The sequence below is a fragment of the Ornithorhynchus anatinus genome, unplaced genomic scaffold (genome assembly GCF_004115215.2).
Source record: "Ornithorhynchus anatinus isolate Pmale09 unplaced genomic scaffold, mOrnAna1.pri.v4 scaffold_344_arrow_ctg1, whole genome shotgun sequence".
NCBI lineage: Eukaryota > Metazoa > Chordata > Mammalia > Monotremata > Ornithorhynchidae > Ornithorhynchus > Ornithorhynchus anatinus.
Window position 1 is genome coordinate 46,883 of NW_024396779.1, and position 23,657 is coordinate 70,539.

General features: G+C 52.6%; 1 protein-coding gene across 1 annotated transcript; it reads right to left on the reverse strand.

Annotated features, from left to right (window-relative positions):
* Nucleotides 1–2,178: 2,178 nt before the first annotated feature.
* Nucleotides 2,179–2,948, reverse strand: LOC114808875 (putative olfactory receptor 14L1). Its single transcript, XM_029057131.1, has 2 exons — nucleotides 2,860–2,948; nucleotides 2,179–2,776 (listed from the first exon to the last, which is right to left on the reverse strand). The coding sequence occupies exons 1-2, from the start codon at nucleotides 2,946–2,948 to the stop codon at nucleotides 2,179–2,181; spliced, it is 687 nt and encodes a 228-aa protein (XP_028912964.1).
* Between the last annotated feature and the right edge of the window lie 20,709 nt (nucleotides 2,949–23,657).

Below are 23,657 nucleotides of genomic sequence, written 5' to 3' on the forward strand. Positions count from 1 at the left end.
GCCTCAGTTGCCTCATCTGTAAAATGGAGATTTTAAAACTGTGAGCCCCATGTGGGACAGGGACTGTGGCCAATCTGATTACCTTGTGCCTACGCCAACGCTTAGAACAGTGCTTGGCACATAGTAAGTACTTAACAAATACCACAGTTATTATTATTATTGCTACTGCTATATTGTCATTGCATTTTTTAAGTGCTCACTATGTGTAAAGCACTGTTTCAAGCACTGAGGTAGGTATAAGTTAATCAGGAAGGACACAGTCCCTGTCCCACTTGGGGCTTACAGTCCAAATAAGAGAGGGAACAGGGATTTTTTTAAATGGAATTTGTTAAGCATTCACTATGTGCCAGCCACTGTTCTAAGCGCTGGGTAAAGACAAGGTTTGACACAGCCCACATGGGACTCAGTCTTAATCCCCACTGTACAGATGAGGTAACTAAAGCACAGAAAAGTCATCGACTCGTCCAAGGTCACACAGCAAGCAATTGGCAGAGCCGGGATTAGAACCAGGGTTCTCTGACGCTCAGGCCCGTGCTCTTTCCACTAGGCAACACTGCTTCTCAGCCTAGTCTTTATTGAGCAGCTGGTGGGCACGGATAGTGGCTACCAAATTTTGAGTCTTGTACTCTTCCAAGATCTTAGTGCAGAGATCCGCACACAGTAAATGCTCCATCAGTATCCTTAATTGATTGATAGTCTGGTGTGTACTAGGGGCTGTAATAAGCAGTTGCAAAAGTATAATACAACAGAGTTAGGAGACACAATCAATCAATCAATCAATCAAACAATGGCATTTATTGAGAGTATACTGTATGCAGAGAACTGTACTAAGCAGTCAGGAAAGCACAATACAGAAGTCGATAGATACAATTAATTGAACAACTGATGATATTTACTGAGGGCTTACTGGGTATAGAGAACTGCACTAAGCACTTGGGAGAGTACAGCACCACAGAGTTGATAGACATGACCCCTGACCACAAGGAGCATGGCTCATTGGAAGAGCCCGGGCTTGGGAGACAGCGGTCATGGGTTCAAATCCCAGCTCTGCCACTTGTCAGCTGTGTGATTGTAGGCAGGTCACTTCACTTCTCTGTGCCTGTTTCCTCATCTGTAAAATGGGGAGTAACTGTGAGCCTCACGTGGGACAACCTGATTACCCTGTATTTATCCTAGTGCTTAGAACAGTGCTCTGCACATAGTAAGCGCTTAACAAATACCAACATTATTATTATTAAAATGCTTACTATGTGGCAAGCACTGTTCCAAGCACTGGAGTAGATACAAATTAGTCAGTCAGGTTGGACACAGTCCCTGTCCCATGTAGGGTTCGCGCTCTTCATCCCCATTTGACAGCTGAGGACCAGAGAAGTGAAGTGACTAGCCCAAAGTCACACAGCAGGCATGTGGCGGAGCCGGGATTAGAAACCATGACAGTCTGACTCCCAGGCCCGTGCTCTATCCACTAAGCCATGCTCCTTCAGGTGGAGACAGGCATTAAAATAGATTAGGGATAGGAGAAATTGTGGAGTCTAAAGAATTTCTACGTATGTGCCTTGGAGCTAGGGTGAGGATGAAAGTGCTTAAGGGGCACACAGCCAAAATAGTTGGCTAACATAGCAGTCAGCAGTGGCTATTGAGACTGCTCAATCATGACCCAAAGGCATTGCTATGGTACAAAGTTCTGGTCGCTTTGGCCATAAATGGATGGGTAAGAGAATGTATGCTGGCCCCTTATAATGTACTTCACCCCTGACCACCCAAGCACTCAGTGTACTCCGTACCTCAAAGGAAATTGGATTGGCAGGGACAAAGAGGGGAAGGGTGCACTGAGCAGAAGCTGACGTTATAACCCTTTCAGGCATGGTGGTCCTTCATCCTGAGGTCTCAGCAACTGGGTCAGCCATCTTTCTCTGTAGGAGACTCCATCGACACCACTGATTCTCTTGTGACTGATGCCAAGGGGCGGAAGACCCAGCACCCCCAGGGCTAGAAATGTCCATGACCTCATGGAGAAGGAGGTTCTACCGCCATTTTAGAGGCATTTCCCCGCTATCATTCTCCTCAGAGTGGCCTTCATGTCCTGGTTCCTCAGACTGTAGATGAGAAGGTTCAGGGTGGGAGGCACCACCGTGTAGAACACGGGCATCAGCAGGTCCACGGCCGAAGGGGAGTCAGTCACGGGCTTGAGGTGGGGAAAGGGCTGTTCGCGATGAACAAAGTCACGACGGCGAAGTAGGGCAGGCAGGTGGAGAAGGCTTTGGTCTGGCCCTCAGCAGTCAGCATCTTCAGCACGGCCCAGAAAATGCACATGTACGTGACGACGATGGCAAGGAAATAACCAAAGGTGAGGCCGGCGGAGGAAGTTCTGGCCACAAATTCCTGGAGATTTCTATCAGGTCCCGTGAGTCTGATGAGCTGAGGGATATCACAGAAGAACCGAGGGAGGTCGTTAGACCACCAGATAAGGGTGGAGAAGGTGGTGACAGTGTGCGTCATGGTGCTCAGTGTACCAAAGAACCAGGAGGCGGCCGACATTTTTACCCAGGCCCCATCGTCCATGATAACCTCATAGTGCAGGGGGTGGCAGATGGCCGCAAAATGATCAAAGGACATCGCTGTGAGCAGAGGTGTCAATGCACAGGAACACCGAATGAACGCAAACACTTGGAAAGCACAGCCCAGAAACGAGATGGAGTGGCTGTCGGTCAGGGAGTTGAGGATGGATTTGGGGGTGGTGACATTGATGTAGCAAAGGTCAAGGATGGACAGGTGCCTGAACAAGAAGTACATATAGGTGTGGAGGCACCAGTCAAGGGCGGTGACGGTGACTATGAGGAGATTCCCCGTCAGGGCCACCGGGTAGCCAGGAGGAACAGAGTGGCCTGGACCAGCTGCAGCTCCCAGACCTCCGAGAATCTCAGGATGAGGAATTCAATCACAGCCATGCATTGGCCTTTTTTACGGGAAAGATGTTTTCCAGCCTGAGGGAACTAAAGGACCGTGGAGAATGAGAAGGGTGGTGGAGAACAGGAAGATCAAGGGGAACCATTCCGGCTCCCATGTGCACTCACACAGTTTTGATCCCTCCTGGTCCTGATGCGCTAAAGAATTCCTGACATTCCTTTACAGCCCTCACCTTTGTGTGTCCACCAAGAAGCAGCATGATGTAGTGGATATAGCATGAGTCTGGGAGTCAGAACTAATCCCTTTCTGCCACTTATCTGCTGTGTGGACTTGGGTGAGTCATTTGACTTCTCTATGCCTCACTTCCCTCGTCTGTAAAATGGGGATTAAGACTGCGAGCCCCTCGTTGAACAGGGGCTGTGTCCAACCCAATTTGCATGTATCTACCCCAGCATTTAGTACAGTGTCTGGCACTTAGTAAGTGCTTAACAAATACCACTAGACCCTCTCTGAGTTGATTTTTAAGGTGTGGAGGAGGAATCACAGGAGCAGGCTGGAGTTGCCTCTATAGTCTATTCAGGGCCTTTTTTTTTCAGCCCTATTTGTTAAGCACTTACTATGTGCCAGACACTGTACTAAATGCTGGGGTAGATCCAAGCTAATTAGATTGGACACAGTCCAAGTCGCACATGGGGCTCACAATCTTAATCCTCATTCTACAGATGAGGTAACTGAGGCAATGAGGAGTGAAGTCAGTTACACAGTCAAGATCACACAGCCGACAAGTGGCAGAGCTGGGATTAGAACCCATATCCTTCTGACTGCTAGATTCCTGCACTCTCCACTAGGTCACCCTGCTTCCTGGTCAGGTAGAAAAACTGGAAGCCAGTGGATACGGCAACGAATGCCCCTGTTGGTCTCCACCTGCCTCAGTTGTATCCCTTCCACTACTTACTGGATCCAACGTCATTGAATTTTGGTCATTCCAGGAAGAGGAAGGGGTGGGAATCCTGCTAGGAGGCAGACAACCCGGGTAGCCTACTTTTCTGTAAATATGTTTATAACTGTCCCACCTTCCAGAGTATAAACTCCTTGCCTTATGACTATTTTGTTCTTTCACAAGCACATTGTACAGATCCTAGTAAGCCATATATAATTGCCAGTATTATTACTGCTTCTACTACTATGACCTCTGTTATACCTATCACTATCATTACTACATCTACTAATACTTGTTCCCGATTGAATCGGCCACCACATGGACTCGGGAGCTCCTCTCCCTTGCAGCGGAGCCTTGCACCCCCCGGCCCCTATCCCCGGCAAGCCCTTCGGCTGCCGCTCGCTGACTAATCCGCGCCGCCACCGCCTCTCCCGGGAGCTCTGCCTTGGACCGCCCGGACCCGCGCCCGCCTCAACTCTTTGCAACCCGGACCTCCGCATCCCCTCTCAAGGACTCCGACACTAAGGATCGCCCCCCCCTCGCCCCCGCAGACCCCCGAGCCACTAGCTCCCATTCTGCTCCCCCGCTCGGGCCTGGGGACTTTGTGCTCCCCTGCTTGGCCCTGGGGACACTGTGCTCCCCTGCTCGGAACTGGGGACATTGTGCTCCCCTGGGGATATTAATAATAATAATAATAATAATAATGTTGGTATTTGTTAAGCGCTTACTATGTGCAGAGCACTGTTCTAAGCGCTGGGGTAGACACAGGGGAACCAGGTTGACCCACGTGGGGCTCACAGTCTTAATCCCCATTTTACAGATGAGGTAACTGAGGCACCGAGAAGTTAAGTGACTTGCCCACAGTCACACAGCTGACAAGTGGCAGAGCTGGGATTCGAACCCATGACCTCTGACTCCAAAGCCCGTGATCTTTCCACTGAGCCACGCTTTCTCCATATTGCGCTCCCCTGCTCGGCCCCAGAGACACTGTGCTCCCCTGCTCGGCCCTGGGGACACTGTGCTCCCCTGGGGATATTGTGCTCCTCTGCTCGACCCCGGAGACACTGTGCTCCCCTGCTCGGAACTGGGGACATTGTGCTCCCCTGGGGATATCGTGCTCCCCTGCTTGGCTCTGGGAACATTTTGTCCCCCTGATCGGGCCCGGGGACACTGTGCTCCCCAACCGCCTTACCCCACTCCGCCCAAAGCGGCCATTTTGGGAAGCCCTCACTCCCTCTTCCCCCGTGAGGTGATTCATCTCCCCCGCCCCTGCCCCGGGCGACGAGGTCCTTGTTCTCAACGTGTTACCTTACCTTAGCCGCCGCCTACGTCCGCAACCCACCCCGGACATCCTCAGGGCTCCCGCCGCCGCCCCAACGACATTTGGACATGAGCCCGGGGACTCTCCTTGCCGCTAGCCTTTTGACTTTGATTTTGATCAAGTCGACCCTTAGTCAAGTCGACCACCGACCCTGGTCATCAGCCGCTTATTAATACTATTCTATTGTAGCATACTGTATCATATTACTATAGTACCGATTTCACGTTATCATTAATTGTTGTCAGTGCTGCCACCTACCTCCCTGGCCGCACCATGTCCTTCCACCCCCGCTCCTCCCTCCTGCCCCTCCCAATCCTCTCCTTCCCCTTCCCCTCTCTCGCCCAGCTCTTTCCCTCTCTCTCCTCTGCCTCCTCCCCCTCTCTCCTCCCCCGCCCTAGAACCCCACTTTACCAGCGCCACCACTCTTCCCCCTCCCCCTACGCTCCTCCCCACCAAACTCCCTCCTCCACCCCTCCCTCTTTCATTCAATAGTATTCTCCTCCCTCATCGACACCCATGCCCGTCACCCCCGCCGATTGTTCCGGACCTTTAACTCTCTCCTTAGTCCCCTGTTCCTCCCCCTCCCCCATCTCTCACCCCCAATGATCTGGCCACCTATTTCCTCACGAAAATCAACACAATCAGGTCTGAGCTCCCGAAAGTCACCCCTCCGCCTCTCCCCTCCCCCCCCACCAACCCTCTCCCCTACTTTCCCATCCTTCCCTGCAGTATCCTCAGAGGAGATCTCCTCCCTCCTCGAAGTGCCACCCCCTCCACCTGCGCCTCGGACCCCATTCCCTCTCACCTTATTAAAACCATCGCCCCTGCCCTCCTCCCTTCCTTAACTTCTATTTTTAACCACTCAATCTCCAATGGCTCCTTCCCCGCTGCCTTCAAACATGCCCACGTCTCCCCCATCCTAAAAAAACACGCTCTTGACCCCACTTCCCCTTCCAGTTATCTCCCTACTACTCTTCCTTTCCAAAATCCTAGAACGAGTCGTCTACAATCGATGCTTAGAATTCCTTAACTCCCATTCTCTCCTAGACTCCCTCCAATCTGGCTTCCGTCCCCTCCACTCTACCGAGACTGCTCTCTCTAAGGTCACCCATGACCTCCTTCTTGCCAAATCCAATGGCTCCTACTCCATTCTAATCCTCCTTGACCTCTCTGCTGCCTTTGACACTGTCGACCATCCCCTCCTCCTCCATACCTTATCTCACCTTGGCTTCACGGACTCTGTCCTCTCCTGGTTCTCCTCTCACCTCTCTGGCCGGTCATTCTCGGTCTCCTTCGCTGGAGCCTCCTCCCCCTCCCATCCTTTAACTGTTGTAGTTCCTCAAGGGTCAGTTCTTGGCCCTCTTCTGTTCTCCATTTACACTCACTCCCTCGGTGAACTCATTCGCTCTCACGGCTTTGACTACCATCTCTACGCAGATGACACGCAGATCTACATCTCCGCCCCTGTCCTCTCCCCCTCCCTTCAGGCTCGCATCTCCTGCTGCCTCCGGGAAGTCTCCACCTGGATGTCGGCCCGCCACCTAAAACTCAACATGAGCAAGACTGAGCTCCTCATCTTCCCTCCCAAACCCGGTCCTCTCCCAGACTTCTCTATCACCGTGGATGGCACGACCATCCTTTCCGTCTCTCAGGCCCGCAATCTCGGTGTCATCCTTGACTCGTCTCTCTCGTTCACCCCACACATCCTATCCGTTACCAAGACCTGCCGTTTTCACCTCTACAATATCGCCAAGATCTGCCCTTTCCTCTCCACCCAAACGGCTACCTTACTATTACGGGCTCTCGTTATATCCCGGCTAGACTACTGTGTCAGCCTTCTCTCTGACCTCCCTTCCTCCTCTCTCGCCCCGCTCCGGTCTATTCTTCACTCCGCTGCCCGGCTCATCTTCCTGCAGAAACGATCTGGGCATGTCACTCCCCTTCTTAAACAACTCCAGTGGTTGCCTATCGACCTCTGCTCCAAACAAAAACTCCTCACTCTAGGCTTCAAGGCTCTCCATCACCTTGCCCCTTCCTACCTCTCCTCCCTTCTCTCTTTCTACCGCCCACCCCGCACGCTCCGCTCCTCTGCCACCCACCTCCTCACCGTCCCTCGGTCTCGCCTATCCCGGCGTCGACCCCTGGGTCACGTCCTCCCGCGGTCCTGGAACGCCCTCCCTCCTCACCTCCGCCAAACTGATTCTCTTTCCCTCTTCAAAACCTTACTTAAAAATCACCTCCTCCAAGAGGCGTTCCCAGACTGAGCTCCTCTTCCCCCTCTACTCCCTCTGCCATCCCCCCTTTACCTCTCCGCAGCTAAAGCCTCATTTTCCCCTTTTCCCTCTGCTCCTCCACCTCTCCCTTCCCATCCCCACAGCACTGTACTCGTCCGCTCAACTGTATATATTTTCGTTACCCTATTTATTTTGTTAATGAATTGTACATCGCCTTGATTCTATTTAGTTGCCATTGTTTTTACGAGATGTTCTTCCCCTTGACGCTGTTTAGTGCCATTGTTCTTGTCTGTCCGTCTCCCCCGATTAGACTGTAAGCCCGTCAAACGGCAGGGACTGTCTCTATCTGTTGCCGACTTGTTCATCCCAAGCGCTTAGTACAGTGCTCTGCACACAGTAAGCGCTCAATAAATACTATTGAATGAATGAATGAATGAAAGTGTCGCCTCTGGAACCCCCGCTCCATTACAGGTAAACTACCTTTCATCCATGACCTTTTCCTTTCCTGCTCTCTCCTCCTCCTCGCCCTTACGGAAACCTGGCTCACTTCTGATGACACGGTCTCCGCCGCTGCTCTCTCCAGCGGAGGCCTCTCCTTCTCCCACTCCCCCAGACTCACCGGAAGGGGAGGAGGCGTCGGCTTCCTCCTCTCACCCCGTTGCTGCTTCTGCACTATCCCTCCTCCCCCTTCCCTCTCCTTCCCCTCCTTTGAAGCCCACATCATTCGCCTCTACCACCCCCTCCAGATACTTGTAGCTGTCATCTACCGCCCTCCTGGTCCCACCTCCGACTTCTTCAACCACCTAGACCCCTTTCTCACCTTCCTTCTCTCCTTCTCTCTCCCCACTCTGATCCTCGGAGACATCAACATCCACATGGATGTACCCGGTGACCCCTCTGCCGCCCGCCTGCTATCGCTCCTCGACTCTGCCGACCTCCTGCTCCACCATACCTCGCCCACTCACCGACTCGGTCACACCCTCGATCTCGTCATCTCCTACCGCTGCACTACCTCCTCCCTCACCAACTCTGAAATCCCTCTCTCGGACCATAACCTTCTCACCTGCCTCATCTCACACATTCCCTCCCCCTGCAAATCTTTGCTACTCCCCCACAGAGACCTCCGCTTTCTTGATCCCATCCATCTCTCCAAAAGCATCTCTCCCCACCTTGCCCCCCGACCTCTCTTCCCACTCTCGATGATCAGGTCACCGCGCTCAACTCCACCCTCTCTACTCATCTCAACTCTCTCGCCCCCCTTTCCCTCCGTTGCTCTCGCTCCACTAACCCACAGCCCTGGGTCACTGCCTCTGTCTGCCTCCTACGCTCCTATGCTCGGACTGTCAAGCGCTGCTGACGAAGATCCAAGCACCAAGCCAACCTTATCCATTGCAAATTTATCCTTTCCTGCCTTAACTCTGCCCTCTCCTCCGCCAGGCAAAACTTCTTCTCCTCCCTCATCGACACCCATGCCCGTCACCCCCGCCAATTATTCCGGACCTTTAACTCTCTCCTTAGGCCCCCTGTTCCTCCCCTTCCCCCATCCCTCAACCCCAGTGATCTGGCCACCTACTTCATCACGAAAATTAACACAATCAGGTCTGAACTCCCCAAAGTCACCTCTCCCCCTCTTGCCTCGACCCCCCAACCCTCTCCCCTACTTTCCCATCCTTCCCTGCAGTATCCTCAGAGGAGATCTCCTCCCTCCTCGCAAGTGCCGCCCCCTCCACCTGTGCCTCGGACCCAATTTCCGTTCACCTTATAAAAACCATTGCCCCTGCCCTCTGCCCCTCCTTAACTTTTATCTTTAACCGCTCACTCTCCAATGGCTTCTTCCCCTCTGCCTTCAAACATCCCCATGTCTCCCCCATCCTAAAAATACCCTCTCTCCAGCCCACTTCCCCTTCCATTTACCGCCCTATCTCCCTACTACCCTTCTTTTCCAAGATCCTAGAACGAGTCGTCTACACTCGCTGCTTACAATTCCTTAACTCCCATTCTCTCCTGGACCCCCTCCAATCTGGCTTCCGTCCCCTCCACTCTACCGAGACTGCTCTCTCTATGGTCGCCCATGACCTCCTTCTTACCAAATCCAATGGCTCCTACTCTATTCTAATCCTCCTTGGCCTCTCAGCTGCCTTTGACACTGTCGACCATCCCCTTCTCCCCCACACCCCACACCGTATCTCACTTTGGCTTCACGGACTCTGTCCTCTCCTGGTTCTCCTCATCTCTCTGGCCGGTCATTCTCAGTCTCCTTCGCAGGCTCCTCCTCCCCCTCCCATTCTCTAACTTTTGGGGTTCCCCAAGGGTCAGTTCTTGGCCCTCTTCTGTTCTCCCTCTACACTCACTCCCTTGGTGCACTCATTCGCTCTCACGGCTTCAACTATCACCTCTATGCAGATGACACACAGATCTACATCTCTGCCCCTGTCCTCTCCACCTCCCTTCAGGCTCGTATCTCCTCCTGCCTCCAAGACGTCTCCACCTGGATGTCGGCCCGCCACCTAAAACTCAACATGAGCAAAGCTGAGCTCCTCATCTTCCCTCCCAGGTCCTGTCCTCTCCCTGACTTCGCTATCACTGTGGACGGTACGACTATCCTTCCCGTCTCTCAGGCCCGCAACCTCGATGTCATCTTTGACTCGGCTCTCTCGTTCACCCCATACATCCGATCTGTCACCAAAACCTGCCGGTCTCACCTTTATAATATAGCCAAGATCCGCCTTTCTTCTCCACCCATACGTCTATCTTACTGTTACGGGCTCTCGTAATATCCCGGCTAGATTACTTTGTCAGCCTGCTGTCTGATCTCCCTTCCTCCTCTCTCTCCCGCTCCAGTCTATTCTTCACTCCGCTGCCCGGCTCATCTTCCTGCAGAAACGCTCTGGGCATGTCACTCCCCTTCTTAAAAACCTCCAGTGGTTGCCTATCAACCTCCACGCAAAATAAAATCTTCTCACTCTAGGCTTCAAGGCTCTCCATCACCTTGCCCCCTCCTACCTCTCCTCCCTTCTCTCTTTCCACTGCCCACCTCGCACGCTCCGCTCCTCTGCCGCCCACCTCCTCACCGTCCCCCGTTCTCCCCTATCCCGCCGTCGACCCCTGGGCCACGCCCTCCCGCGGTCCTGGAATGCCCTCCCTCCTCACCTCCGCGGCCAAACTAATTCTCTTCACCTCTTCAAAATCCTACTTACAGCTCACCTCCTCCAAGAGGCCTTCCCAAACTGAGCTCCCCTTCTCCCTCTATTCCCTCTACCGCCCCCCTTCACCTCTCCGCAGCTAAACCCTCTTTTCCCCCCCTTTCCCTCTCCCTTCCCATCCCCTTAGCACTGTACTCGTCTGCTCAACTGTATATATTTTCATTACCCTATTTATTTTGTTAATGAAATGTACATTGCCTTGATTCTATTTATTTGCTATTGTTTTACGGACATGTTCATCCCCTCAATTCTATTTATTGCTATTGTTCTTGTCTGTCCGTCTCCCCCGATTAGACTGTAAGCCCATCAAAGGGCAGGGATTGTCTCTGTTACCCATTTGTACATTCCAAGCGCTTAGTACAGTGCTCTGCACATAGTAAGCCCTCAATAAATACTGTTGAATAATACTGCTGCCTCTACTACAACTACCTTTAGTATTATTCCTCTTACATTTATTAATAATAATAATGTTGGTATTTGTTAAGCATTTACTATGTGCCGAGCACTGTTCTAAGCGCTGGGGTAGACACAGGGGAATCAGGTTGTCCCACGTGGGGCTCACAGTCAATCCCCATTTTACAGATGAGGTAACTGAGGCACCGAGAAGTTAAGTGACTTGCCCAAAGTCACACAGCTGACAAGTGGCCGAGCCGGGATTTGAACCCATGACCTCTGACTCCAAAGCCCGTGCTCTTTCCACTGAGCCATGCTGCTTCTCTATTTATATTAATATTTATTTATATTCATTAATGCTACTACCTCCATTACATCTGCTATTACTATCACAACTATTACCTCTGTTAACACTACTGCTTTACTACATTCACTATTATTCTTATTAATAGCAATAATAATGATAGCAATAATAATAATGATAATAGTGCTCCTCAATCACTGTTCTAAATGATGAGGTACATACCAGTTAATTGGTTTGCATACTGTCCCTGTCCCAGATGGGACTCACAGTCTAAGTAGAAGGGAGAACAGATCTTGAATCACCATTTTCCAGTTGAGGAAACTGAGGCATAGACAAGTGACTTGCCCAAGGTCACAGAGTGAATGAGTGGCAGAACTGGGATGCAAACCCAGAATCTCTGAATCTGTGTTGTATTCTCCCAAGTAGATTCGAGCTAATCATATTGACCACACTCCATGTCCCACGTCGGACTCACTGTCTTCCTCCTTGTTTTACAGATGAGAGAACTGAGGCACAGAGAAGTGAAGTGATTTGCCTAAGGTCGCATAACAGAGGAGTGGCAGAGCCAGGATTAGAGTCCAGGTCCTCTCTATGGTCAGGGAATGAGCCTACAAACTCTGTCGTATTGTACTCTCCCAAGTGCTTTGTACAGTGCTCTGCACATGGTAAGCACTCAAAAAATATGACATTGATTTGTGGAAGATCACCAAACTTGTTTCCAGGGGGACCCCGGCCTATGTTTCAGAGCTACTGCATTCTCCTCCAGAGCACCTAAGAGCCTCCAGTGGCATATTATTCAACAAATCAATCGCTCAATGGACCATTGTTACTTATCGAATGCTGATTGAGTGCAGAACATGGCATTAAGTGCTTCGGAGATCTATCAATCAATCGATCAAGTGACAAGGAGCTTACGGTCTAGAAGAATAGACAGTCAGGCAAAGGTATTCATGGAGTGCTTACTGTGTGTAGAGCACAGTACTAAGCACAGGGTGAAGACAATACAGCAAGACTTGGTAGACAGATTCCCTGCCCACAGTGAACATCCAGTCTAGTGTCTATTCTGACCAGTAGAAAGCCAGGCTTTACAGTAAGAAACTACAAGAATGAGACAGAAAGCTAGTTGGAAAGACTATGGATGTAGCTATAATCAATCAATTGTTCTTATTGAGTACTTACTGTATGCAGACCACAGTGTTCTAAGCACTAACTCTAACCCCCACCTCTAAACTGCAAGCTCCAAGTTGACCAACTCCATCATATTGTACTCTCCCAAGTGCTTAGTACAGAGCTCTGCACACAGGACGTGCTCAATAAATACCATTGATTGACTAATTTCTCTAGACCGCAAGCTCCTTGTGGACATGGATTACAATAATAATAATAATAATGTTGATATTTGTTAAGAACTTACTCTGTGCCAAGCACTGTTCTAAGCGCTGGGGTAGATACAAGGTAGTCGGGTTGTCCCTCGTGGGGCTCACAGTCTTCATCCCCATTTTAGAGATGAGGTAACTGAGGCACAGAGAAGGTAAGTAATAATAATAATGTTGGTATTTGTTAAGCGCTTACTATCTGCAGAGCACTGTTCTAAGCGCTGGGGTAGATACAGGGTAATCAGGTTGCGCCACATGAGACTCACAGTCTTAATCCCCATTTTACAGATGAGGTAACTGAGGCACAGAGAAGTTAAGTGACTTGCCCACAGTCACACAGCTGACAAGAGGCAGAGCCGGGATTCAAACCCATGACCTCTGACTCCCAAGCCCGACCTCTTTCCACTGAGCCACGGTGCTTTGCCCAAGGTCACACAGCTGACAGGTGGTGGAGCTGGGATTAGAACCCACGACCTCTGACTCCCAAGCCTTTGCTCTTTCCACTAAACCACGCTGTGGATTGTGACTGCTAACTCTATTATAGTATACACTCTCAAGCACTTAGTACAGAGTGCTACAAACAGGAAATACTCCATACATATCATTGATGATTGATTGATGTTAGAGCGCTTAGTACAGTGCTCTACACACAGTATGTGCTCAATAAATATGATTGAATGAGTGAATAGTTCTGGAGGAAAACCATTATCTGTCGCCACTATAGAAGACAGAATACTGGACTGGAAGAAGTACCAGCATAACCCAGATGGCCATTTCTAATAGTCCGTGGCTTTTTAGAATCCCCTCAGGAATTAGAGTCATGCAACCAGGGGAAAAAAGCCTAACCTAATGATGTAATAGTAGTGGTATTTGTTAAGTATTTACTTTGTGCCAAGCACTGTATTGAACACTGGGGTAGATGCAGATTGGACACAGTCCCTGGCCCAAATGTTCAGAGAAATCAATCTTTTCTGTATAGACAGTGGGGAGGATTTTGTTGGTTATCATATAGGGTAGGCAATCAAAGATGCCCAGGACTGTGACAAGTGCTGGGGAGAGGTGAGATGATAAGGGAAGCAGCATTGCCTAATGGATAGAGCATGGACCTAGGAGTCAGAAGGATCTGCGTTCTAATCCCGGTTCTGCCTCTTGTCTGCTGTGTGACCTTGGGCAAGTCATTCAACCTCTCTGTACCTGTAGGGGATGTTGTACCCCGGCTCTCACCCGCCAGAGTTTCAAGGCCAAGGCTGTGTTTTCGCGAGTATGGTATGCGCCCTGGACATGCACAGATCTAGCTGGTAAACAGCTAAGCTAAGATCTATGCTAAACTAAGATCTAAGCTAAGATCTAAGCTGTTTTGCTTTTGTAGTGATGTCATGCGGCATATAAAGGGGTGGCTCTGGTTAGGCGGGGGGTGGTGTCTCCTGTGCCCTGCCGCCACCCAGGGCTGTCCCGTAAGTAACTTCCCCAAATAAACCACTTTTATATAGATCTCACTAAGCCTGACTGGTGTGGTCTGCTTCCTTTTCTGGAATCTGGGCAACTCGACGGCATGTGCCGTTACAATTGGCATAGTCGGCAGGATTCCGAAAAAGGAAGCATGGGGAAAGGGACGTTGCCGGAGGCAGTCCCGGAATGGTCGGCCACTTCCATGTGGACGAAGGCAGCCCAAATGATTGATGGGTGGGGCTCCCCACGGGAGGATGGGGAGGGCCCGAAGATCCCCGCTAGGTTAGTAAATCTCCTGACGGAGGGAGCGGGGATGGCGCCAGCGAAGGAATGGCGCCGAGGGGCCGAGGCCGTGGCCTGCCTTCTCTTGTGGGCTGTCAGACTAATTGCGGAGGCACAAATGCGGGCGGAGGCCCACATTACTGCACTAGAAAGTGAAATAGCTCAGAGACCTAACGAATTAGCTCGGGAACGGGATGTGAGTACGGCTACCCACCTGCTAACCTCCGAGTCATCGGAAAGGTCGGAGGAGCAGGGGAATTTAGCATGTAGGTTTGTGCGGGCAGAGGCCCGGATGATTGCACTAGAAAGGGAAATAGCTCAGAGGCGAGACGAATTAGCACGGGAATGGGATGTGAGTACGTCTACTACTCTGCTAGCCTCCGAGTTATCAAAGAGGCTGGAAGAGCAGGGGAGAAAACGAGGGAATTTAGCATGTAGGTTTGTGCGGTTAGGAGGCCGTATTCATTCATTCATTCAATAGTATTTATTGAGCGCTTACTATGTGCAGAGCACTGTACTAAGCGCTTGGGATGAACAAGTCGGCAACAGATAGAGACAGTCCCTGCCGTTTGACGGGCTTACAGTCTAATCGGGGGAGACGGACAGACAAGAACAATGGCAATAAACAGAGTCAAGGGGAAGAACATCTCGTAAAAACAGTGGCAACTAAATAGAATCGAGGCGATGTACAATTCATTAACAAAATAAATAGGGTAACGAAAATATATACAGTCGAGCGGACGAGGACAGTGCTGTGGGGATGGGAAGGGAGAGGTGGAGGAGCAGAGGGAAAAGGGGAAAATGAGGGTTTAGCTGCGGAGAGGTAAAGGGGGGATGGCAGAGGGAGTAGAGGGAGAAGAGGAGCTCAGTCTGGGAACGCCTCTTGGAGGAGGTGAGTTTTAAGTAGGGTTTTGAAGAGGGAAAGAGAATCAGTTTGGCGGAGGTGAGGAGGGAGGGCGTTCCAGGACCGCGGGAGGACGTGACCCAGGGGTCGACGGCGGGATAGGCGAGACCGAGGGACGGTGAGGAGGTGGACGGCAGAGGAGCGGAGCGTGCGGGGTGGGCGGTAGAAAGAGAGAAGGGAGGAGAGGTAGGAAGGGGCAAGGTGATGGAGAGCCTTGAAGCCTAGAGTGAGGAGTTTTTGTTTGGAGCGGAGGTTGATAGGCAACCACTGGAGTTGTTTAAGAAGGGGAGTGACACGCCCAGAGCGTTTCTGCAGGAAGATGAGCCGGGCAGCGGAGTGAAGAATAGACTGGAGCGGGGCGAGAGAGGAGGAAGGGAGGTCAGAGAGAAGGCTGACACAGTAGTCTAGCCGGGATATAACGAGAGCCCGTAGCAGTAAGGTAGCCGTTTGGGTGGAGAGGAAAGGGCGGATCTTGGCGATATTGTAGAGGTGAAACCGGCAGGTCTTGGTAACGGATAGGATGTGTGGGGTGAACGAGAGAGACGAGTCAAGGATGACACCGAGATTGCGGGCCTGAGAGACGGGAAGGATGGTCGTGCCATCCACGGTGATAGAGAAGTCTGGGAGAGGACCGGGTTTGGGAGGGAAGATGAGGAGCTCAGTCTTGCTCATGTTGAGTTTTAGGTGGCGGGCCGACATCCAGGTGGAGACGTCCTGGAGGCAGGAGGAGATGCGAGCCTGAAGGGAGAGGGAGAGGACAGGGGCGGAGATGTAGATCTGCGTGTCATCTGCGTAGAGATGGTAGTCAAAGCCGTGAGAGCGAATGAGTTCACCGAGGGAGTGAGTGTAAATGGAGAACAGAAGAGGGCCAAGAACTGACCCTTGAGGAACTCCAACAGTTAAAGGATGGGAGGGGGAGGAGGCTCCAGCGAAGGAGACCGAGAATGACCGGCCAGAGAAGTAAGAGGAGAACCAGGAGAGGACAGAGTCCGTGAAGCCAAGGTGAGATAAGGTATGGAGGAGGAGGGGATGGTCGACAGTGTCAAAGGCAGCAGAGAGGTCAAGGAGGATCAGAATGGAGTAGGAGCCATTGGATTTGGCAAGAAGGAGGTCATGGGTGACCTTAGAGAGAGCAGTCTCGGTAGAGTGGAGGGGACGGAAGCCAGATTGGAGGGGGTCTAGGAGAGAATGGGAGTTAAGGAATTCTAAGCATCGATTGTAGACGACTCGTTCTAGGATTTTGGAAAGGAAGGGTAGTAGGGAGATAGGGCGATAACTGGAGGGGGAAGTGGGGTCGAGAGCGGGTTTTTTTAGGATGGGGGAGACGTGGGCATGTTTGAAGGCAGAGGGGAAGGAGCCATTGGAGATTGAGTGGTTAAAAATAGAAGTTAAGGAGGTAGGAGGGCAGGGGCGATGGTTTTAATAAGGTGAGAGGGAATGGGGTCCGAGGCGCAGGTGGAGGGGGTGGCACTTGCGAGGAGGGAGGAGATCTCCTCTGAGGATACTGCAGGGAAGGATGGGAAAGTAGGGGAGGGGTTGGTGGGGGGGAGGGGAGAGGCGGAGGGGTGACTTTGGGGAGCTCAGACCTGATCGTGTTGATTTTCGTGAGGAAATAGGTGGCCAGATCATTGGGGATGAGAGATGGGGGAGGGGGAGGAACAGGGGGCCTAAGGAGAGAGTTAAAGGTCCGGAACAATCGGCGGGGGTGACGGGCATGGGTGTCGATGAGGGAGGAGAAGAAGTTTTGCCTGGCGGAGGAGAGGGCAGAGTTAAGGCAGGAAAGGATAAATTTGAAGTGTGTGAGGTCGGCTTGGTGCTTGGACTTTCGCCAGCAGCGCTCAGCAGCTCGAGCATAGGAGCGTAGGAGGCGGAGGGAGGAGGTGATCCAGGGCTGAGGGTTAGTGGAGCGAGAGCGGCGGAGGGAAAGGGGGGCGAGAGAGTCGAGATGAGTAGAGAGGGTGGAGTTGAGAGCGGAGACCTGATCGTCGAGAGTGGGAAGAGAGGACAGGGCGGCAAGGTGAGGAGAGATGCTTTTGGAAAGACGGATGGGATCGAGAGAGCGGAGGTCTCTGTGGGGCAGTAGCGAAGGTTTGCAGGGGGAGGGAGTGTGAGAGATGAGGCAGGTGAGAAGGTTATGGTCAGAGAGAGGGATTTCAGAGTCGGTGAGGGAGGAGATAGTGCAGCGGTAGGAGATGACGAGATCGAGGGTGTGACCGAGTCGGTGAGTGGGCGCGGTATGGTGGAGGAGGAGGTCGGCAGAGTCGAGGAGGGATAGCAGGCGGGCGGCAGAGGAGTCATCGGGTACATCCATATGGATGTTGAAGTCTCTGAGGATCAGAGTGGGCAGAGAGAAGGAGAGAAGGAAGGTGAGAAAGGGGTCAAGGTGGTTGAAGAAGTCGGAGGTGGGACCGGGAGGGCGGTAGATGACAGCGACAAGTATCTGGAGGGGGTGGTAGAGGCGAATGATATGGGCTTCGAAGGAGGGGAAGGAGAGGGAGGAGGGAGGAGGGATAGTGCGGAAGCGGCAACGGGGCGAGAGGAGGAAGCCGACGCCTCCTCCCTTACCGGTGAGTCTGGGGGAGTGGGAGAAGGAGAGGCGCCCGAGAGTGTGCATGATTAATGCGCCCCCAGGGTGGGATGCAAAGGCCTGGAAGCCTTGGGAGGCGGACAGTGAGGACACGGAGGAAGAAGACGAAGTGAGAGTAACTGGGGAGGGTGGCCGACCCTACTCTGGTCTGTGCCCGCCGAGGGCACGCCCTATCGTGACGCGGAGGTTTGAGGGACAGCGCGTTGCTGACGATGGGGGAAGGGATCGGAATAGCACGGAGGAGAATGTAACCGTTTGGGATTACGCCCCGGCAGAGTTGATAGAGCTTGCCTCTCCGTTCCAACAGAAGGGGCGAGAGACTCTAGCCGCCTGGCTAGTGAGTGCGCCAACGAGATTGTGGGGCGGATGTAGGCGAGGTGGAGCGGACGGGAGGAGAGCTGGGATGGTCCCGTCCGCGGGATGGACCGACAGGCCCCAGGACCTACCCCAAAGCGGGAGCGGAGGCGGGGGGGTGGTGGTGAGGGTCAGCCCTACACAGCGGTGGAGACATCTCCTTCGTGCGGGAACCCCGCGAGAAAGGATTGATCAACAACCTAATGTAGTCATAGTGAGCTGGGCACAACGGGGCTACGCCCGCCACAGCAGTGTCGACCCTTCGATTCGTCCCTGCCCCGGCTCCTCCCCGCCCCCCGCGATGGTAGAAGAGGGGTAGGTGGCGGAGGAGGGCTGGTTCTCGCCCCAGCCCCTCCCCTAGGGATGGTGTTGGAAGAGGGCTGGTTCTTATCCCAGCCCCACCCCTGGGGGTGGAGGCGGAGGAGGGCTGGTTCTCTCCCTAGCCCCTCCCCTGGGGGGGTGGAGGCGGAGGGGGGCTGGTTCTTAGCCCAGTCCCTCCCCTAGGGGTGGACCCATGGTCTTTCCCCAAGTGCAGGCTCTGGTGGGAGACCTGAGGCTCCCATGCAGAGATGGTGATTTACTGGCCCCGCACCACTAAGCAGCGGGTCCTAGCCCTGGTGGACACCGGGGCAGAATGTACCTTAATCCATGGTGATGTGTTTTGTTTTCCACTGGACCCGGAACAGCCGTACCCTTAGACCCCGGGTTTCAGGACCAGTTTGCCTTCACGTGGGAAGAGTGACAATGGATTTTCCAAGTTCTATCCCAAGGAAATGGCCATAGCCCCACCATTTGCCATAAATTGGTGGCCAGAGATTTGGAAAGATTCCCATTCCATAGTGACGCACCCTGGGTGTGTTATATTGTTGACATCATGCTAACTGCGGACAGCACTTCTGTGTTTACAGGATGTATCGAGCGCCCTCGCGGCACACCTGCGAACTCGAGGGTGGGAGGTAAAACCTGGACCAAATCCAAGGGCCCGGAACATCGATCAAGAGTCTGGGGGTTGTCTGGTCGGATAAGACGCGGGTGATGCTACGGGTTGTCATTGATAAAATACAACAATATCCGATCCCTACAACTGTCAAAGAGGTATAAACGTTCTTAGGCTTAGTGGAATTCTGATGGAGCTTCGTCCCTCATCTAGCGCAAACCTCCCGTCCCCTGTATTGACTGGCAAAGAGGGGAGCCCAGTGGGACTGGGGGACTACACAACAGCAAGCATTTGAGAAGGTTGAAGTGCCGGTAGCGCAAATACAGGCCTTAGGCACCTGTATGCCCGGAGTCCCATTCTCTCTGGGTGCCCATGTCGATGATGCTGGCATGGGTTGGGCCCTATCGTATACCAGCCCGGAGTGCCATATCCCCTTAGGTTCTGGTCACAGGTACGGAAGGGGGCCAAGGGACGGTATACTGCCATTGGGAAGCAGTTGAATGCCATATACCTGGCCTTACAACATGTAGAGCCCTTGACTGGGGCTACCGAAGTCACCGTGCACACAACCTGCCCCATAGCTGGGTGGGTGCATGCCTTTTTTGGACCTCCTTCATCAGCCGTAACTCAGGCACAGATGCTGTTAAAATGGCATGCATATTTACAATAAAGAGGACCATTATCACGCAGCCCCCCCTCCGTGGAATTACAACGCCTACTGGGGCCCGTGCGGTTTGTAGACCCGGAGGTGCCACCCACTCCAGGGGATATAGAGCCTCCACCTCGGGTCCATGAGGGTATAGGGACTATTCCTGAGATGGCATGGTATACTGATGGGTCATGTAGAGGTAAGCCCCCGCGTTGGTCAGCTGTAGCCGTACAACCCTGCACTGATATCGTGTGGTTGGAAGAGGGGGATGGTAAGAGTAGTCAGTGGGGCGAGTTGCGTGCCGCCGGGCTGGTTCTTACCCACGAGCCATTACCCTTATCTCTTTGTACAGACGGCTGAGCAGTGTATCGAAGTTTTACTATGTGGATGGAACAGTGGAAGCGTGAGGCCTGGTCGATCGGGAGTAAGCCCTTGTGGGGAGCAGATATGTGGAGCGACATTTGGGCCCAGATAGCCACTGCCACAGATGATCTCATGGTGTATCATGTCCCAGTACACTGTAATACAACACGCCCTGGTAATCAGGAGGCGGATGCTATTGCCCAGATGCACATTACAGTGTCCTCTAGCCCAAGAGAAATGGCAGACTGGGTCCACCGTCGTAGTAGACATAGAAGAGCCAAAGCGGGATGGCGGAATGCACAGGCTTACCGCTCACTCTCGGTGCGCTGGAAGAAGCAGTTGCGCAATGTCCGGTGTGCTCTAGCCTGAGACCTAGAGCTGTCCCCAGGGGCTTGGGCCATATCTACCGCTGTGATACACCTACTCAGGCCTGGCAAGTTGATTACATGGGGCCCCTCCCGATTAGTGAATGGCAGAAATATGCCTTTACTTGTGTGGACACAGCCACTGGACTTCTACAGGCATTCCCTTGTGGGAAAGCTAATAAAAATGCTACCTTTCAGAGCCTCTGCTGGGTCACCCCTCACTCAAGGGGTGGACCAAAGTGTTGCCCGAAGCACTGCAGGCCATCAATACAGCCCCTAAGGGGGATAAGTCAGCATACGCCCTGTTGCACCAGTCAGCTCCCCCTGTGGACATGGCAATCGAAGCAATTCTGACAACAAATCCTGACAGACGGAGAAGACTGCCCCATTCGGGTTCCGTCTAACATGTTGCCTTTTCGCCCTTAAGCTTAGCACTCTTTGTGGCTGGACTTGTGCCGGCTACAGGGAACGTCTTTCTTCACTGGGCAAGCACCATGGCCTCTGGGATGAACCAGTCTGATTGTTGGGTGTGTGCCCACCTGCCAGTGCCCAGTGTTTCAGGTATCCCGTGGTGGGTATCCCCTCTGCGTGGGACCGACTGGACTGCGGTGCAAGCCTGGGACAGAATGGTGGCTGCCAGCCTGTGGCCAGTGGAGATCCGAGGACCCGGACGCAATCACACCTTCAGCAGCGGCCCGACCTGTACCGAGACTCGGCTGCGAGCCCAAGACCTGCGCAACACCACTCGGAATTTGGACACTTACCAGCTCTGGATGGGTTGGATGTGGGTGACAGCGGGGTCTGGGCAATTAGCTGCCTCTGCCACGCTCTATTGGGAACAGCAGGAGGACCCGGTATGGTGTTTAAGTGTAGCAGGCTCACCCCGTTGCCCCATGCCTCCCTTGCGGGTGGGTTGGACCGCCCCCCCACCCCGGTCGCTGTGCAACTACACCTGGCAGGTGAATGGTGCACATTGGCCTGGCTCAAAGAACATGTCTGAGGTCAACCTTGGTCCATTTGGCCCCAAACGGGACACAGTGGAGCTGCGGACCGTATCTGTGGCCATGACTACCTGCAAGTTGGGTGGGCCGATTGCACCATAGGATACGTTTTTCCCAAGGGCAGGTACATAGGCACCTGCCAGCCGCAGTTTCAAACCTGCCCCTTGTATGGGCTTGTTGGACCAGGGAGGTATTTCACTGGTATAACCACCTCCTAAACGTATTTACTCCCGGGAAAAGTCTAGAATTAGTAATGATGCAAGTAGAAGCTTTGAACGCTTATATGCAAGCTGCTATAAATGATAGTTACCACGGTCTGTCCCTCCTTAACATCGAGGTGGCACATATGCGAAAGGTAGTGTTACAGAACCGCATGGCCCTCGACATTCTAACTGTGGCCCAAGGGGGAACTTGTGCTAAAGTACGTACCACATGCTGTGTATACATTCCAGATGAAGAGGGTAATGTGACTCATTATTTAGAGCACATCCGGTGGGAAATAGAGCACCTTTCTGCCCCCCAGGACAGCACTGACAAGTGGTTGCCGGCATGGGGAGTGGGCTGGAGGCGTTACATGCTTTATGTCCTCTGCACGGGAGGTATCCTGCTCCTCACTTGCATGGGTGCATATTGTTGTTGTGGTATGTACCTCCAATGTGTCAACTTTTGTGGGACACACATCGCCTCCCTGATGGTGAAGCCCCTTGTGAACCGCTCAGGGACCTCTGCGGAAGACTATCGGGCTAAGATTGTATGAGTGGGTCAGAAGGGGTGGAGTGTAGGGGATGTTGTGCCCCGGCTCTGACCCACCAGAGTTTCAAGGCCAAGGCTGTGTTTTCGCGAGTATGGTATGCGCCCTGGACATGTGCAGATCTAGCTGGTAAACACCTTATCTAAGCTGTTTTGCTTTTGTTTTGATGTCATGCGGCATATAAAGGTGTGGCTCTGGTCAGGCGGGGTGTGGTGTTTCTCCTGTGCCCTGCCGCCACCCAGGGCTATCCCGTAAGTAACTTCCCCAAATAAACCACTTTTATATAGATCTCACTAAGCCTGACTGGCGTGGTCTGCTTCCTTTTCCAGAATCTGGGCAACTCGACGGCATGTGCCGTTACAGTACCTCAATTCCTTCATCTGTAAAATGAGGATTAAGACTGTGAGCCCCATGAGGGACAGAGGCTGTGCCCAACCCAATTACTCTGTATCTACCCGAATTATATTGTAACTACCCCACTGCTTAGTACAGTCTCAGGCACATAGTAAACTCTTAACGAATCCCACAAGTATTATTATATCAGACACCATCCCTGTTGTACTTGGGGCACCTAGTCTAAGAGGTAGGGCAAGTAGGTGTCATCCCTATATTAAAGATCAGAAAATAGAGGGGCAGAGTGTATGTGACTTGCCCAAGGTCACCCAGTCTGTCAGTGGCAAAACTGGGATTAGATCAATTGGGTCTCATACCCATATCTGTGGCCTCAGTCTAACCTGCTGGAAGATCCAGATTCTTCCATCTCTCACTTTCCTGAAGTCCTGTTCTCCCTCTGCCAAGAGGAGAGGGAGCACTGAAGAGACTGTGGGGACTGGGGAGAGAAGGGAAGGGAGCGATCGGAGTGACCCAAATCAGAGATGTTTGAGTTACCTCTCTCTGCTGCTGCTACTGTGTAAATGCTGGGAGCCTCTGGTCCCCCTCTAAATGAGTGACTTATCAGAAGGACAACCTCTACGTCTCTGCATGGGCAAGGGTCTCACAGTACATGGGGGAAACCTTGGGATTTATCATCCAGAAACCTTTAGGAGCAAGGGTGCTGAAATCCCCTGGAGTCAGCCCACAATGCATCTCTGCATAGACCCAGGGGACACTGCAGTGGAAACAATCACCAGGGGAGAGGGAAGGTGATGTCAACCCTCAAAATCCCCCAGCCCAAATGCCCAAACTGAGAGGATCTGGGCTGAGGGGAGTGAGAGAAGTGAGGGGGAGAGAATGATGCAGGCTCTGGCAGGTTCTGGCTTGAAGGCAAATATCAGTCAATCAGTCGAATTGCTTGAGTGTCTACTGGGAAGCAGTGTGCTCAATGAATAATATTTATT

Excerpts from the sequence above, each read along its gene's own strand:
- LOC114808875 (XM_029057131.1), bottom strand. The coding sequence starts at position 2,948 with ATGGCTGTGATTGAATTCCTCATCCTGAGATTCTCGGAGGTCTGGGAG. Across the intron at positions 2,777-2,859 it reads CTGTTCCTCCTGGCTACCCG|GCACCTGTCCATCCTTGACC; the intron begins GTGGCCCTGACG and ends CTTCTTGTTCAG.